Genomic DNA, 13,873 nt, shown 5'->3' on the forward strand with positions numbered 1-13,873 from the left:
CTTTGGTGCTGGTCTGTGTGTTGACTCTGACTGTTCTCAACATCCTTCACTTCTCTTTTTGGGCATTTGTCTTTGTCTGCCACTTCGAGCCTACACTTGAACTGTGCCTGTGGTCCTACATTTTCTCACAATGTTTCTCACAGTGGAGACTGAAAGCTGAAATCTCTCAGATAGCTTTCTGTATCCTTCCTCTAAACCATGACGGTGAACAATCTTTGTTTTCAGCTCATTTGAAAGTTGTTTTGAGACTCCCATGCTGCCACTCTTCAGAGAAGATGCAAAGAGGAGAAAAACTTACAATTGCCCCCTTAAATCCACTTTCTCATTGGAGTCACCTGTGTATGGAGGTCAAGGGTCACTGAACTTACCAAACCAAATTTAAAGTTCCAATAATTAGTTCTAAAGGTTTTGAAATCAATAAAATTAAAATGGTGCCCAAATTTGTGCACCTGCCTAATTTTGTTTAACCAATTATTGCACAGTTTCTGTAAATCATAGAAACTTCATTTCACTTCTCAAATATCACTGTGTTTGTCCTCTATGATATATTTAACTGATTTTTTTATCCAAACAATCAATGATTTATAAAGGTAAATCAGGAAAATTAACAAGGCTGCCCAAATTTTCGCACCCCACTGTATATGACTCACTGTTACCACATTCTGACTGGATTCAGACTGAGTTTGATTCTCCAGGTTTCAGTTGGCGAACACCCTTTTTCTCATGGAATTAATTTCCTTTAGGCAACAAATTGATAGTTTATAAAAGACCCTGCAGGTAAATATCAGTTCTATGTTGTGGCAGGATGGTATAAAACCTGTTGAAACTGGCTTTTACTCAGATTAACATAATGCAAAAATCTGGTTGAGTCAGAATGAAAATGGTCCCATTAAACTGCAGCACAAGAACAAATCACATGCAAATATCAACAGACCTGCAAAACGACTGCTGGCCTGGTCCACCCTGCAGCTGGATGCAAAAGTATTCCCTCCCCTCTTAGTATTTGAATTTATGGCCTCACAGACTGAACAAAAAAAACCCTTTGAATTTCTAAAGTTTAATAGGAAACAAATATTGTTTATGAATGTAAAAATGAAAGAAATCTGTAAAATGAGAAAAGTCCAGGTTAGAGGAGGGTGAGGGGAGAGTTGATTGATCCTGAAGCAGGTGGAGCAGTTTGTTCACATCAGAACTGTAAATCAGGCTGAGAGACAGGAAACAACTGTGTTCCTCTGAGATGATTGCCATTTAAGACAATGACCTCCTGAGAGATGAAACTTCCTTGAATTGTGAAAAAGTTTCCACTTTGTGAGTGAAAACACAAACCCTGATTGGTGCCCAGCCCCTCACGGCTCCCAGCAGACTGCTAGATCACAAAAATAAATCCTCCAGTAGTTCAGGTCAGATCTGTCAATTCTGACTTTGGTGACAGACAGATATAAAAATGTTCAGATTAGTTCATCAGATCAAAGATTTCAGGACATCATTTATTTATTATAAGAATAACATCTTCACTGATTGAAACTACCTGAACTCAACTAATGAGATTTTCACAGAAGACAGTTTATTGGGTTATTTGATAAAACGGGTGTTTTTAATGTTTAAGGTGCCAGGTTTTTCATTTTATAAAGTCAAAGTGACATTTTATTATAAAAGCTAACCATCTAAACTGAGCCCTGACATAATACTTCTCACATGATTGATTTGCAGATTAAAAGAATGAAGTTCACAGATTTAAAGAGTTAGTGAAGTGAAGGTAGAACATGTCTAACAGTGAAAGAAAAGCTTCCACCATATCTGAAACAAATGATTAGTTTTGTGTTTTTCTGTAATCAGACGTTTCTACAGTATGTTAGCAGTATCAGATACTTCAGATCAGATTTCTGCTCAGTGGTTGTTTTCTCTGCTCTGGGGTGATCTTCAGCTGATCCAGTCCTGGTTCGAGTCTCTAAGCCATGACTTTCTTCTTGCACTCCACAGAGCAGAAGAGGAAGTTGTTGACAGCCATGAACCTCTGACCCGTCAGGCACTTGGTACAGCCGGAGCACTTGAAGCAGTCCGGCTCGGCGTGCCAGTGGAACTCGCCGTAGGAAACTCTCTGGGCCTCGGGCTCCACGGCGTTCTGACAGGAAGAACATTTCTGGAAGGAAGAAAAACACAACATTAAATCAAGTACTCATCATTCTGCTTGAATGATTTCACATTTGTCTGTATATCCTATTTAAATCTTCAAATCGTAAAATAAAACAGATTTATCAACAACAAGATACGTAAAGATAAGAAAGGAACAGTTCACTGACATCACTGGCTGCTTGACTGATGTTCGCATCAGATCAACACTACAACTAGTTTTCCTTTAATCCATTCATCATCTGTGATCGGGTTGTGGAGGTAACAAGAAGTGGGTCTCTGTGGTCAATAAGTGGGAGTTTGATGGGTGGGTGTAGTTTGGGTCGGCCATGATTGCTTGATTGGACTTGAGTGGAAGATACAAGATAAAATAATAGTAATAAAAAATTATTGTTAACTTGTAAATATAATTTATTGACTACTTATAGTTTAAAACAGGCCAGGCCAACCAGTAGATCGGGATCTACCGGTAGATCTTTAGCTGGTTAGCAGTAGCTCACAGAGCAATGGATCACGGACCTTGTAGAACGCAACATTGTTTTACATTGCAGCCTTAAATGCACTCTTTGCAATATTTGTTTAACATCGCAGTCTTCAACGCACTCTTTGCAATGTTTGTTGAACATTGCATTCTTTTGAATGCATCCTTGTCAACGTTTGTTTAACATTGCATTCTTGAACACGCTCCAGTCTCGCTAGTTTTGGGTGCTGTGAAACAGCGCTCCGAACATGGTCATGTGAGATTAGGGTCATGACGAGGCAGAAAAAAATGATGAATGAAAGACAGCTAACAAACAAATAAAAACTTATTATTTTCACCTGGAGTGGGAAGAGGACTCGTATGTAATTCGAGTGCCTTGGCTTGTCCAAAAAGGATAACGTGGAACAGCATTTCTTTCAAAAGAATGCACAGACGCTTCGAGGCGGATTTCCCCTCCTAAGGTAAGGCTGCTATGCTAATGCAGCCCCGTACCTGCCTCACACGTCTTTCAGCGATGGCCAAGTTATGAAAGAAGCGTTTGATGCTGCAGACGTGCTTTTCCGTGATTTTAAAAATAAAAGTGAGATTGTGGCTGTTATAAAGACGTGCAGTTGTCCACCATGATGGATGGATGTGTCCAAATTTGTGTCCATGTTTCAGTCTGGACTGCTCTGGGTTGAAAATTAGGTTTTGAATTTGCAAAGTGACAGGGATCAAATCCAGAGCAACAAGTCGCATGGATGGAGAGTTCTGGAGACTGCTTTCTCTCACATGAAAATCATCAAGTCCACAACAGATCCACAAAGACTGGTGATCATCTGGAGACCTGCTAACACTTCAACCACCTCATACTGCCCGCCTATGAGACCCTGGCCTCCTCTCAGTGTCAGAAGTCCCACTAAGTTAGAGATACATTTTTTACATTATTTATTTATACATTATTTTTATATAGCTTGCATAAAAAGTTGTCTCCTCCTAGACTTGTCACAATGTGTCTGTATGTTGTTTTTTTTATTACATTTTAGACCAGACTAGTGTCTTATACACTGACTGGCACCTTTGTGTTATTTATTTGTTTTGCAATTTGGGTGTGCCCTTGTTTTCCGTACCTAGCGTTTGTGTTTGTGTGTTTGTGTGTGTGTCTTGTTTATATCTGGTGAACCAGGTGGAACTCTTTGAATGGTCTGGAGCCAGCAGTCTGGACCAGTGAGGGACTGAGCTCTTCAACACCTGCAGATGACACCATCCTGCATGCTGCAGATTGAGGTTTGAAATAGTTCTAAGTCACTTTTGTAATAGTATAAACAAGAGAGTTTTATATTGTGTGCTTTGACTTTAGTTTTTTGTTTTGTTTTTCCTCCCCTGTATGAGAGAAGAGAGGAGAGTTATTTGAATAATTGGAGACTTCCCGTGCTCCAAAGTTATTTGACTCTGTGGTTCTCACACTGGACAGGTTTCCAGCCCTCATAGCTCGCACGTTACAGGGAGTACTAATTGAAGGAGGTAAAATTTTTTTATCCTTTTTGTTCGAGCATCACTTTTCTGTTTCTCTGTCAGGAGTTAAGGATTTTATCTTTTCTTTTTTTGTAGATAAATATACGGTTAAGTAGATAGTTTTGTTTGACAATATTTTTAATTAAATAAAACTAGCAACACATTACTTTCTGTTTTATTTACTTTAAAGAAATGAGGACTAGGGAGATGAAAGATATGTTTTTTGATACTGAGACTGGACGAGTAGTTCTCGGCAAACTGCCAACTTCAAAAGTAGCTCTTGGTTCAGAAAAGGTTGGGCACCCCTGGTTTAAAATAACAGAGTACCTTCCTGTCTCAAGGTACGACTAAAATAATTATTCATAAAATTAGCAATCTGATTCTTTAACCAAACTCCACCCACATGTTAATCTGACCAATCATATTTAACCAAACTCCTTTCATTTCTGAGCTGTCATCCTCCATCACTTAAAAATAACGTCAAGATAAAGATTCACTTCCAAACTAGAGGAACATTCAAGCCTTTCTCAGTTAAATCTGTGGTCTCAGGTTTAGAGCTGACTTTCCTTCCAGCTACAAAGTGCTTCATTGTATCATGACTTAAAAAACCCAACAGAACCACCTTCTGCATCAAGCAGAGATGTTCCCAAACCAGACATCCTCCTCTCCATGACTCCATCTGAAGATTCTGACTATGAAGACCACAAACAGAATCAGAAGCAAGGAACAGTGCTGGGGCCTCATGTATCTGAGTCACAGCTTTCATATTAAAAGTCAGACCAAAGTGGAAAAGTACGTACGCACAGAAATATTCAGATGTATCAAACCTGCAGATGCATGTTTATGCACTCTTTTTGTTCATACATCACAACAAAAGGCGGGACTTAGTGCAGGTGGGTCTCCTCCCCCCGACACAACTCCATTTATATGTAAAACCAGTGGTGGATCTAGGATTTTTCTGAGCAAGGGGCCATTAAGGGGCCACAATATTCATAGAGGGGCCAAGTCTTTGTTCAACATCCTTTCACACAAATCAACAGTTTTGGTAAGGTGTTTACATTTAACCAGTCATACATGGTCAAACACTTGTAATGTAAGGTTTTTAAAAAGGGTACCACTTTACAATAAGTCTCCGCTTATAGATGGCTTTTAAAGAGTTTATAGATAGGCTATTAATTCATCTGTAAACACTTCATAAATTATTAATAAGTGTTTATTATGCATTAATTAAGGTAAAAAAAAAAAGAGACTAAACTGTCTGGTTTCTTTCCAAATACTGAACCAAATCTGTTTGTGTATTAAACATTTCAGATTAGTTTACTACCTTGTAAGCACAATAATGATTAGGAAATGCATATTTTAACATATAATATTGAACTGCATTACTGCATTATAAGTATACACAATTATTAAAGGGATCCTTATTGTAAAGTGTAAAACTGTAGAGTATATTGGATGGGGTGGGATTATTTGGTGTGTTAACATGATGGGTTTTTTTGATACATCATCATTGTTGACAGTAGTTACATGTTTGATCAATTTAAAATATTGATTATCAGCACAAAGTTTTAAAAATGGTGATTTTTCCCATTACAAACTAACTTTTGGCGTTTATAAATGTTTATTTGTCTTAAAATAAAAAGTGTACTGTATTACACTTTACGATAAGTCTCCCTTTGAAAGTTGTGAATATTTATAATGCAGTAATACAGCACAATATTAATATACTAAAATATGTGTTTCTTATTGTTATTGTACTTACAATGTAGTAACCTAGTGTGAAACATTTAATAAGTACCTTTAGATGTAATATGTATGTCAACAGATTTGTCTCATTATTTAGTAAGAAACTAGACAGTTTTGTCATTCTCGTCCTTAATCATTGCATAATAAACATTTATTAATGATTTATAAAGTGTTTATAGATGAATTAGTAACCTATCTATAAGCTATTTAAAAGCCATCTGTAAGGGGACCCTTCTTGTAAATTGGTACCAAAAAAAAGCTTGCACAGTAAATTCTCCTCACCAGATAGATAAAATAATCTCAAACACACAACATGTGAGAAAATCCATCCATCATTTGTCAGTTGAAAGACTTTTTTTGCAGGATTATTCAAATTTTCTTAAGAGGAGAAGAATTCTGTGAGCTTGATTCATTCTGGACTTTATATTTGACTCATTAGCGCAACTAGTGTTTGACCATGGAACTGCATCCACCATCATCACTCCCAGGTAAAGGACAGGTGAGTGACAGGACAGGGGCACTTCAGGGGGCCAATCAGATTTCAGCTGGGGCCAGTGCCCCTGTGGCCCCGCCCCTAGAACCTCCCCTGTGTAAAACAGATGCAAATTCTGTCCAGTGTGTGTCATTCTCCTTGTGTGATCAGAAAAGATTTGTAGATGCAGGAAAATGATGAATTAAACGCAGTGAGTCACAGATGCTCCTAAATAAGTAGTGAGGTATAAAAATGCATTTTCAACACATGCACATAAGACGAGAGACCGTGTGTGTGTGTGTGTGTGTGTGTGCACACACGTATTTGTTACATTTTTAGGACTGTTTCTGGTATACACATCTCCCTTGTCAAGACCAGTGATCCTTATGGGGACCAAAGACCAGTACTAATATGGTGGAACTCCATTTTCTGGGTCTGAGGTTAGACTTAGAACCAAGGTGTGAATTGAGTTTAGTTTAGGGTAAAGGGTCAAGTTTAGGCTATAGAAGCGACTGGAAACAAATGGAAGTTAATGAATGGTCCTAATAAGGATAGAAGAACAAACGTGTTTGTGTGAAGCTGTTATTGGATCAGCTGAACTGCTGTGCCAGTCTGTCACTGTCACATTTCTGAGGCTGACCAACCTTTGTTTATTAACATAATTACTGTAAACACAGAGGACCTCAGTGGCTCAGTAAAATTTAGAGCTTTATTTATTAAATAGTTGATGAAGAAACAAGCTGAAGAGCCTGTTTTCACCGCGGTGTGGGACTTATAACTCTGAACCATGGAGCTGGTGCCGCTCAGGATCCACAGTAAAATACCTGATTGGTTTTTAATCGTTGTGATCCATAAAAACACACACATATATATCCTGACGTGTGTGTGTGTGTGTGTGTGTGTGTCTGTGTAACCTGGCGCACACAGCTTTATTTGCGTATGCATCGTCGATACATGAAGCCTCTAACCCACCCTGCACCAGCTCTTGTTTCAGTTAGACCTGCATCAGACAGACCCTAAACTGACTTCAGTTCTCTGCACTCCTCCAGCACCCACCATGTTCAGCTTGTTCTCTACTGAATTTGAGCTTAATTATCAAGTTTTAATCATTTACACATTTAAATACAGATTGTAAAAGCTAATGGATCTTCCAGTGTTTGGGTCATACATAAAAGATATTTATTTTCACATTTGCAAAAGTCAAATAAAATTCCTCCAGGTCAGACTTTTACCCTCCGTGTTCAGGCTGTTAGATCTATGGGATAAATCTTGTGCCAGCAGGAATTGAATTTGAATTGCTCAGATTGAATCTGAATGTGCATAATTTGAAAATGAATGCATTGGTTTGAAAATTAATTCCACTAAATTGAAACTGAATTTAAAGTTTTGAATTTGAATTAATTTGCTTTGAAACTGTATTTTGGTTTATTAAAAATTCAGTTTGACTACTTTCACTTTCAGTTCTAAAATTCAATTTCAGTTCTAAAATTCAGATTTTTGTGTCACATCCTGGTCCTTGAGAAATCCAGGCAGAGTAATCAAACACAGATCCACAGATTTATGTTTCACTTTGGTGAAGCTTCCCTTCTGTGATGTAACAAAGTTGATGCAATCCACTGTAAAAGTGAAAAAAAAAAAAAAAACAGATAAAGTTATTTTATTTCAGTGATTAATTTTACCTGTATGTAGAAAATGCTACATTTACATCATATCATGGATCAGTCAGCAGCAGCATCTGATCAATATGTGATCCATGATGTGATGTAAATGTAACATTTTCTACATATAGATAAAATTATTCACTGCAGTAAAATGACTTCGTTTTGTCACTTTTACAGTGGATTGTATCAACTCTGTTACAAACAGAAGGAAAGCTTCACCAAAGTGAAACATAAATCTGTGGATCTGTGTTTGATTACTCTGGCTGGCTTTCTTAAGGACCAGGATGTGACACAAAAATATGAATTTTAGAACTTAAAGCGAAAGTAGTCAAACTGAATTTTTAACAAACCAAAATACAGTTTAAAAGAAAATTAATTCAAATTCAAACCTTTAAATTCAGTTTCAAATCATTAAATTCAGTTTAAATTTAGTGAAATTTATTTTCAAACTAATGCATTCAATTTCAAATTATGCACATTCAGATTCAATCTGAGCAATTCAAATTCAATTCCTGCTGGCACAAGATTTATCCCATACAGATCCTCTGTTTCTGTTCTAAAACTGGATTTAATGGAACCAGTCCTCATCCGATATCCTCCCCAGCGTTGTCTGACTCGTGTGAAGCAGTCCTTGGTCTTCATGATGTCTCTTGCTTGGTGGTAGGCCTAACTACTTAGAGACTGAATAACCTCTTCACGTTCTGCAGAGCCTGTTAATCACTGGTTCATTTAAACCAGGTGTGTTGGAGCAGAGGATCCTCTAAAACATGGAGGATAGGGACCCTCCAGGACCTGCTCCGTCAGAGGAACCTGTAGCTCCTCCCCCTCTCTGAGGACATCTCACCTACAGCAGCTCCACCTCACCTCGCAGCCAGAGAAGCAGACTCACCACGGCGTAGTTCTGCATGTAGCAGGGTTTGCAGACAGGCTTGTCGTTCTCCATGACGTACGTCTCTCCAGCCAGGACGCAGTCACAGTCGAAGCAACAGAAGTGCTTCAGGTGCCAGTTCTGACCCTCGGCTTGCGTGTACTCGTTACTGAAGATCAACTGTGGACAGAGACACCAGAATGACACCTGCTTCCCAGCGACGTCATCGCTTTCCTGAGCCAAACCCTGAAAGTCAGAACCGTCACCTCGTCACAGCCTCCGCACCGAGGCTTCTCGCTGTCCCCGTAGTGACGGCCGCAGTACATCCTGCCCTTTTTGAAGAAGTAGATCATGTCCACCAGCAGCTCGTTGCACGTGCAGCACACAAAGCAGGCTGGGTGCCACAGCTTGTCGTAGCCCGCTCGCTCAGCGTAAACTGCAGGCTCACCCATCTTCATGGGCTGCTTGCAGTGATGGCACGACTTGAAGGAGAAAAAATAAATAAAGGTTTATATGGATTCCAGGAAATACTTCAGCATGCATCAGATTTTTATTTACTTTCATAAACGTTTTAGGTTAGTTTATTAAAACAGTAAAGAATTCTGAAAACCTTATTTGAACAAACATAAAAAAAAATGCGCTTAGTTTATTATGCAGTAAAAGTTTTAAGCACTGTTGCCAACTTAGCGACTTTGTCACTAGATCTAGCGACTTTGTAGACCCCTCTGTCGACATTTTTTTTTCCAAAAAGCGACTAGCGATAAATCTAGTGACTTCTCCTGGTGTTTTTGGAGACTTTTAGGAGCTTTGGCGACAGCATTTTCCAAGCACTTTTTTCCTTTCCTCCTCCGCTCCTCCGCAAGCAGTGCAGTGAGCCCCTCCCCCTTCCTAAGCCATCAGAGTCACTGAAGTCTCTGCAAGTCAGCTGAGAGGAGACCACTGCAAATGAATCACATACGCGCAAAGCTGTCACTGCTTCTGTCTGGTTTACAAAGCGGGATGTAATATTTAATGTAATGTTTTTTTTCTCTGATACTGTCTCTAAAGTAAATCTCTGGACCCAGCTGTGTTTGACTCAGTCACTTCTTCACCTCTTCCTCCCTGTGTCTCCTGACATCGAACTGTCTGCAGATTAAATTTAAGATTCCCACAAATTTAATTTATGTGGATCTAAGCATTAAAGTCATAAAATTATTTTATTTAATTAAGTTTAATTGCAGTTCTAAACATATTTAGTGTTTTTATTCACTTTTTTCTCTTCATCATCTCTCTTACAGCTCAGATCAATTATTGGCAAACATCCAACTATGAAAATTAAATGATGTCATCTAGTGACTTTTAGGACAGCCAATAGGGACTTTTCTTGCTCAGGAGTTGGCAACACTGGTTTTAAAACAGTAGAAAGTGACACTGAAATTAGTGCAAGTTCATTCTGTTGTCCCCCACCCTCCTTATATCATAGACAGATCTGTGAAACTTGAGTAATTAATTATTTACACATTAACAATCTAACTCCACTCTCAGTCTGAGGTCTGATACATTTTATCATCCATAGTTTGACTCAGAGTTGGTCTCTGGTTCCACCTGCTGTTGAGTTGAAGAATAACACAACCAGCATTTTGTGTGAAGCACCACTGGGTAAAATTAAAGAAACCCTATGATTGTCAGTTTGTATTAAATATAACTTATCTGAATGTATTTGTTGATTAATCTGATACGTCATCTAAAAGCTGACATATCAGATTAATCCCCTCACCATCAGAATTGTCCAAAGATCAGATCAGTTCAGTTCCTGTCCGACACTAAACTGCCGTTGTTTGGTACTGGTGAACAGGGATGGGTAAAAACCCATGTGAGCGAGGTCTCCTAAGTGGACCCATTGCTCTCCCCAAAAAGACACTGGTCTTTATTCAAACCTTCTCGTCCCTCGGATGAAGGACACGAGGTTAGAAACACTCAGTGTTCTGAGCTTCTCAGGATCCATAAAGAGGTCCCCAAGAATTCTTGTCCTTTGACCACTCAGAGCCAAGCAGTGGTCTAAATAGTGCAAAGAGGTCTCTGATTCAATGCCACAGGCATCACACAGACCATTGTCATGGAGTCCCATCACCATTTTGTGGTGGTTGAGCAGATTGTGCCCAGTTAGGCCTCCAACCAGTAACTTAAGAGTTTTTTTTTCTTGTCAGGGCGATGAGAGCTTTCCCAAACCTAAGAGTTGGGCCATTTATCAGTTCCTGTGCTTGTCTACTGTGCAGGAACTGTCATAAAAACTAAACACATAAAATAAAATCAGTCACTGCTTATACATTTTGGTTCAAAAAATAAACAAAAAAACAACTGAATCTGGCCTTGACAAAAAAAAGATGGTCCCATAAATTCAAATTTAGTTGCACAACCAACTGAGACAATCGCTGCAACCAGGAGACTTTTGCATCTGTCCACAGGTGTTCTGTCCCACCTGTCCACAGGTGTTCTGTCCCACCTGTCCACAGGTGTTCTGTCCCACCTGTCCACAACCCGACCCATTCACAGATGTTCTGACCCTTATAGATCATTATCCTGTTAGAGCACTATGACCTGCGATTGAGACCAAGTTTTCTGACGGTGAGAAGCACATTTCTCATCAGAATGGTTACTGTTGTATTATTTATCTTTTTAGTTTGTCTTCAGTTGTCCTACTGTGGACATGTCCATGGAGGTCGTCTCCAGTTCTATGAACGTTCTGAATAATCTGAGCAGCTGTAGACTCGGGAACAACAAACTACTTGGAGGTGATCTGATGGTCTTTACCTTCAACATGATGTCAGCCAATGTCTTTTTAATCTCCTGAGACGAGCTTTGTCCCCAGCAGAGACAAGCTTTGTCCTCAGCAGAGACAAGCTTTGTCCCCAGCAGAGACACTCTTTGTCCTCAGCAGAGACACTCTTTGTCCTCAGCAGAGACAAGCTTTGTCCCCAGCAGAGACACTCTTTGTCCTCAGCAGAGACAAGCTTTGTCCCCAGCAGAGACAAGCTTTGTCCACAGCAGAGACACTCTTTGTCCACAGCAGAGACACTCTTTGTCCACAGCAGAGACACTCTTTGTCCACAGCAGAGACACTCTTTGTCCACATCAGAGACACTCTTTGTCCTCAGCAGAGACACTCTTTGTCCTCAGCAGAGACACTCTTTGTCCTCAGCAGAGACACTCTTTGTCCTCAGCAGAGACACTCTTTGTCCCCAGCAGAGACACTCTTTGTCCCCAGCAGAGACACTCTTTGTCCCCAGCAGAGACACTCTTCCTGTGCTCCATGTTCAGCGTGTTACACACCATGCCACCAAACAGCCCTGTGACTACCTGTCAGCCTTTAAACACCAGACTAGTTACAGGACACATGTGAGTCCAACATGTCCCTGTGGACAGATTAGTTCTCGGGTTACTGTCCTTTGTCTCAACTCCAGATTCATTGTAAAGTTTTTAATATATAAAACCACCGTTCAAAGCAATGACTGATTTTTATTTGCTTATCTTATTTTTCCTCTTACGGAGGTTTATTTTCCATTTCAATTTATTTCAGTGACTTGTGATTTTTTAAAGAATGTTTATATAAAAATTAGTTTGTGTGAAAAATATTTGTTTATTTTGTTTTAAAAGTAAATTTTAGTGTTTAATTTAAGCAAAGTGAAAAATACAAACATGTCTGAACCATTTAATAAGCAGCATCTAACCAGGAACATTTGTTAACACTGTAACTGAAGTTAAAATATTTAGATTTTTAGCTACATTTTGACTGTAAAACCAAAAATACAAACAATACTTTTATGATCATAAGTTCACCGTGAGAAAAGACAGAAAGAAAAACTATATTTCTTACAAAGTTCTTCTGTGGAAGTCCAGAACTGATGGCTCCAGCAGCAGCAGCAGTCCCCATGGCTCCTCCAGCTGGCCCAAAGCCAGCAGACTGTCCAGTCCCAGATCCTGCATGTGGTCCTGTTCCAGCTCCACCTCCAGATCCAGATCCATTACCGACACTGGCTCTAACACCAGGACCAGCAAGACCCGGGGCAGAACCAGCTGCAACTCCAGCCTGAGCTCCTGCCCCAGGACCAGCCCCAGCCTGCACCTGAGCCACCTCCTCAGGCAGCAGGACGTCTCCCACCCCCAGCGCCTCGTCCTTGTATTTACGAACATACTGCTGCATTTGCTTGACCTCAGCTGGACTCAGCTCGTGGCACTTGGACGGGTCCTGGTCGTGTTCGGGCAGCTGACGAGCCATCTGCTGCCGACGGTAGACGGCTCCCTCTGTACCAGCGACGGGACGTTTTTCAGGCGGGAGCAGCTGGATGTAACGCACGGCCTGATGGGAATAGAAAATAAACCCTGATATCATTTTAGTTCAAACAGGATAAAGCCAAATATTTGAAGGACAGAGACGAGGAAGAGAAGAGAATCTGCTGGGCCTTGGGCTGAAACATGAGTCCTTCAGATACAGAACTAGACCAAACAAAGAGACTGAGGCAGAGCAGATGAATTAAGTCACATTTAATTAAAGAACATTAAATTTATTATTGGCCAACAATCAGCTGGAGAATGTTGAAGACCTCAAATGTTAGAATTAACCTCTCAAACAGATGTGGAAAATGTTTTGAATATTATTTAGAGTACACAGACTGTCCCTAAAGACCTACTATCCTTACAGGAAAGCACATAGTTAATTTTTATTTATCAGAAATAAATTAGATTTTGCATCATAGTCTATCTGAACACCTTGAAATTGGTCTCTGTTACTTTAAGAACCCCGTACCGTTTCAGACCCTCCCACTTCAGCACATCTTCACAACAATGTTTCAGAGAGGGGTGCTCTGTGGGGCAGGAGCTCGGCTGCAGACTGAGCTACAGGGAGGAGCTTTGTGTAAATGGGCGGAGCTTTGCAGCAGCAAGTGTAATGGTGCGTTCACACCGAACGTGATTTCAGCGTCAAAATCGCAGCCAACGCTGAAGTTTGAAGCTTGTGCACTTTGAGGTCAGACGCAGGACAGCTG

At 40.0% G+C, this 13,873-nt stretch overlaps 1 protein-coding gene across 1 annotated transcript in view; it reads right to left on the reverse strand.

The window, feature by feature from the left end:
- Nucleotides 1-1,466: 1,466 nt before the first annotated feature.
- The window catches only part of tes (testis derived transcript (3 LIM domains)), a 34,020-nt gene continuing 21,613 nt past the window's right edge, over nucleotides 1,467-13,873 (reverse strand). Inside the window, exons 5-8 of the mRNA XM_014010270.1 lie at nucleotides 12,706-13,188; nucleotides 9,119-9,334; nucleotides 8,874-9,032; nucleotides 1,467-2,140 (exon numbers count right to left, since the gene is read on the reverse strand). Of these exons, the coding sequence (XP_013865724.1) occupies nucleotides 1,949-2,140; nucleotides 8,874-9,032; nucleotides 9,119-9,334; nucleotides 12,706-13,188 (1,050 nt within the window). The 3' untranslated portion in view covers nucleotides 1,467-1,948. The remainder of the gene's footprint in view (nucleotides 2,141-8,873; nucleotides 9,033-9,118; nucleotides 9,335-12,705; nucleotides 13,189-13,873) is intronic.

The sequence above is a fragment of the Austrofundulus limnaeus genome, unplaced genomic scaffold (assembly GCF_001266775.1).
Source record: "Austrofundulus limnaeus strain Quisiro unplaced genomic scaffold, Austrofundulus_limnaeus-1.0 Scaffold67, whole genome shotgun sequence".
Classification (NCBI taxonomy): domain Eukaryota; kingdom Metazoa; phylum Chordata; class Actinopteri; order Cyprinodontiformes; family Rivulidae; genus Austrofundulus; species Austrofundulus limnaeus.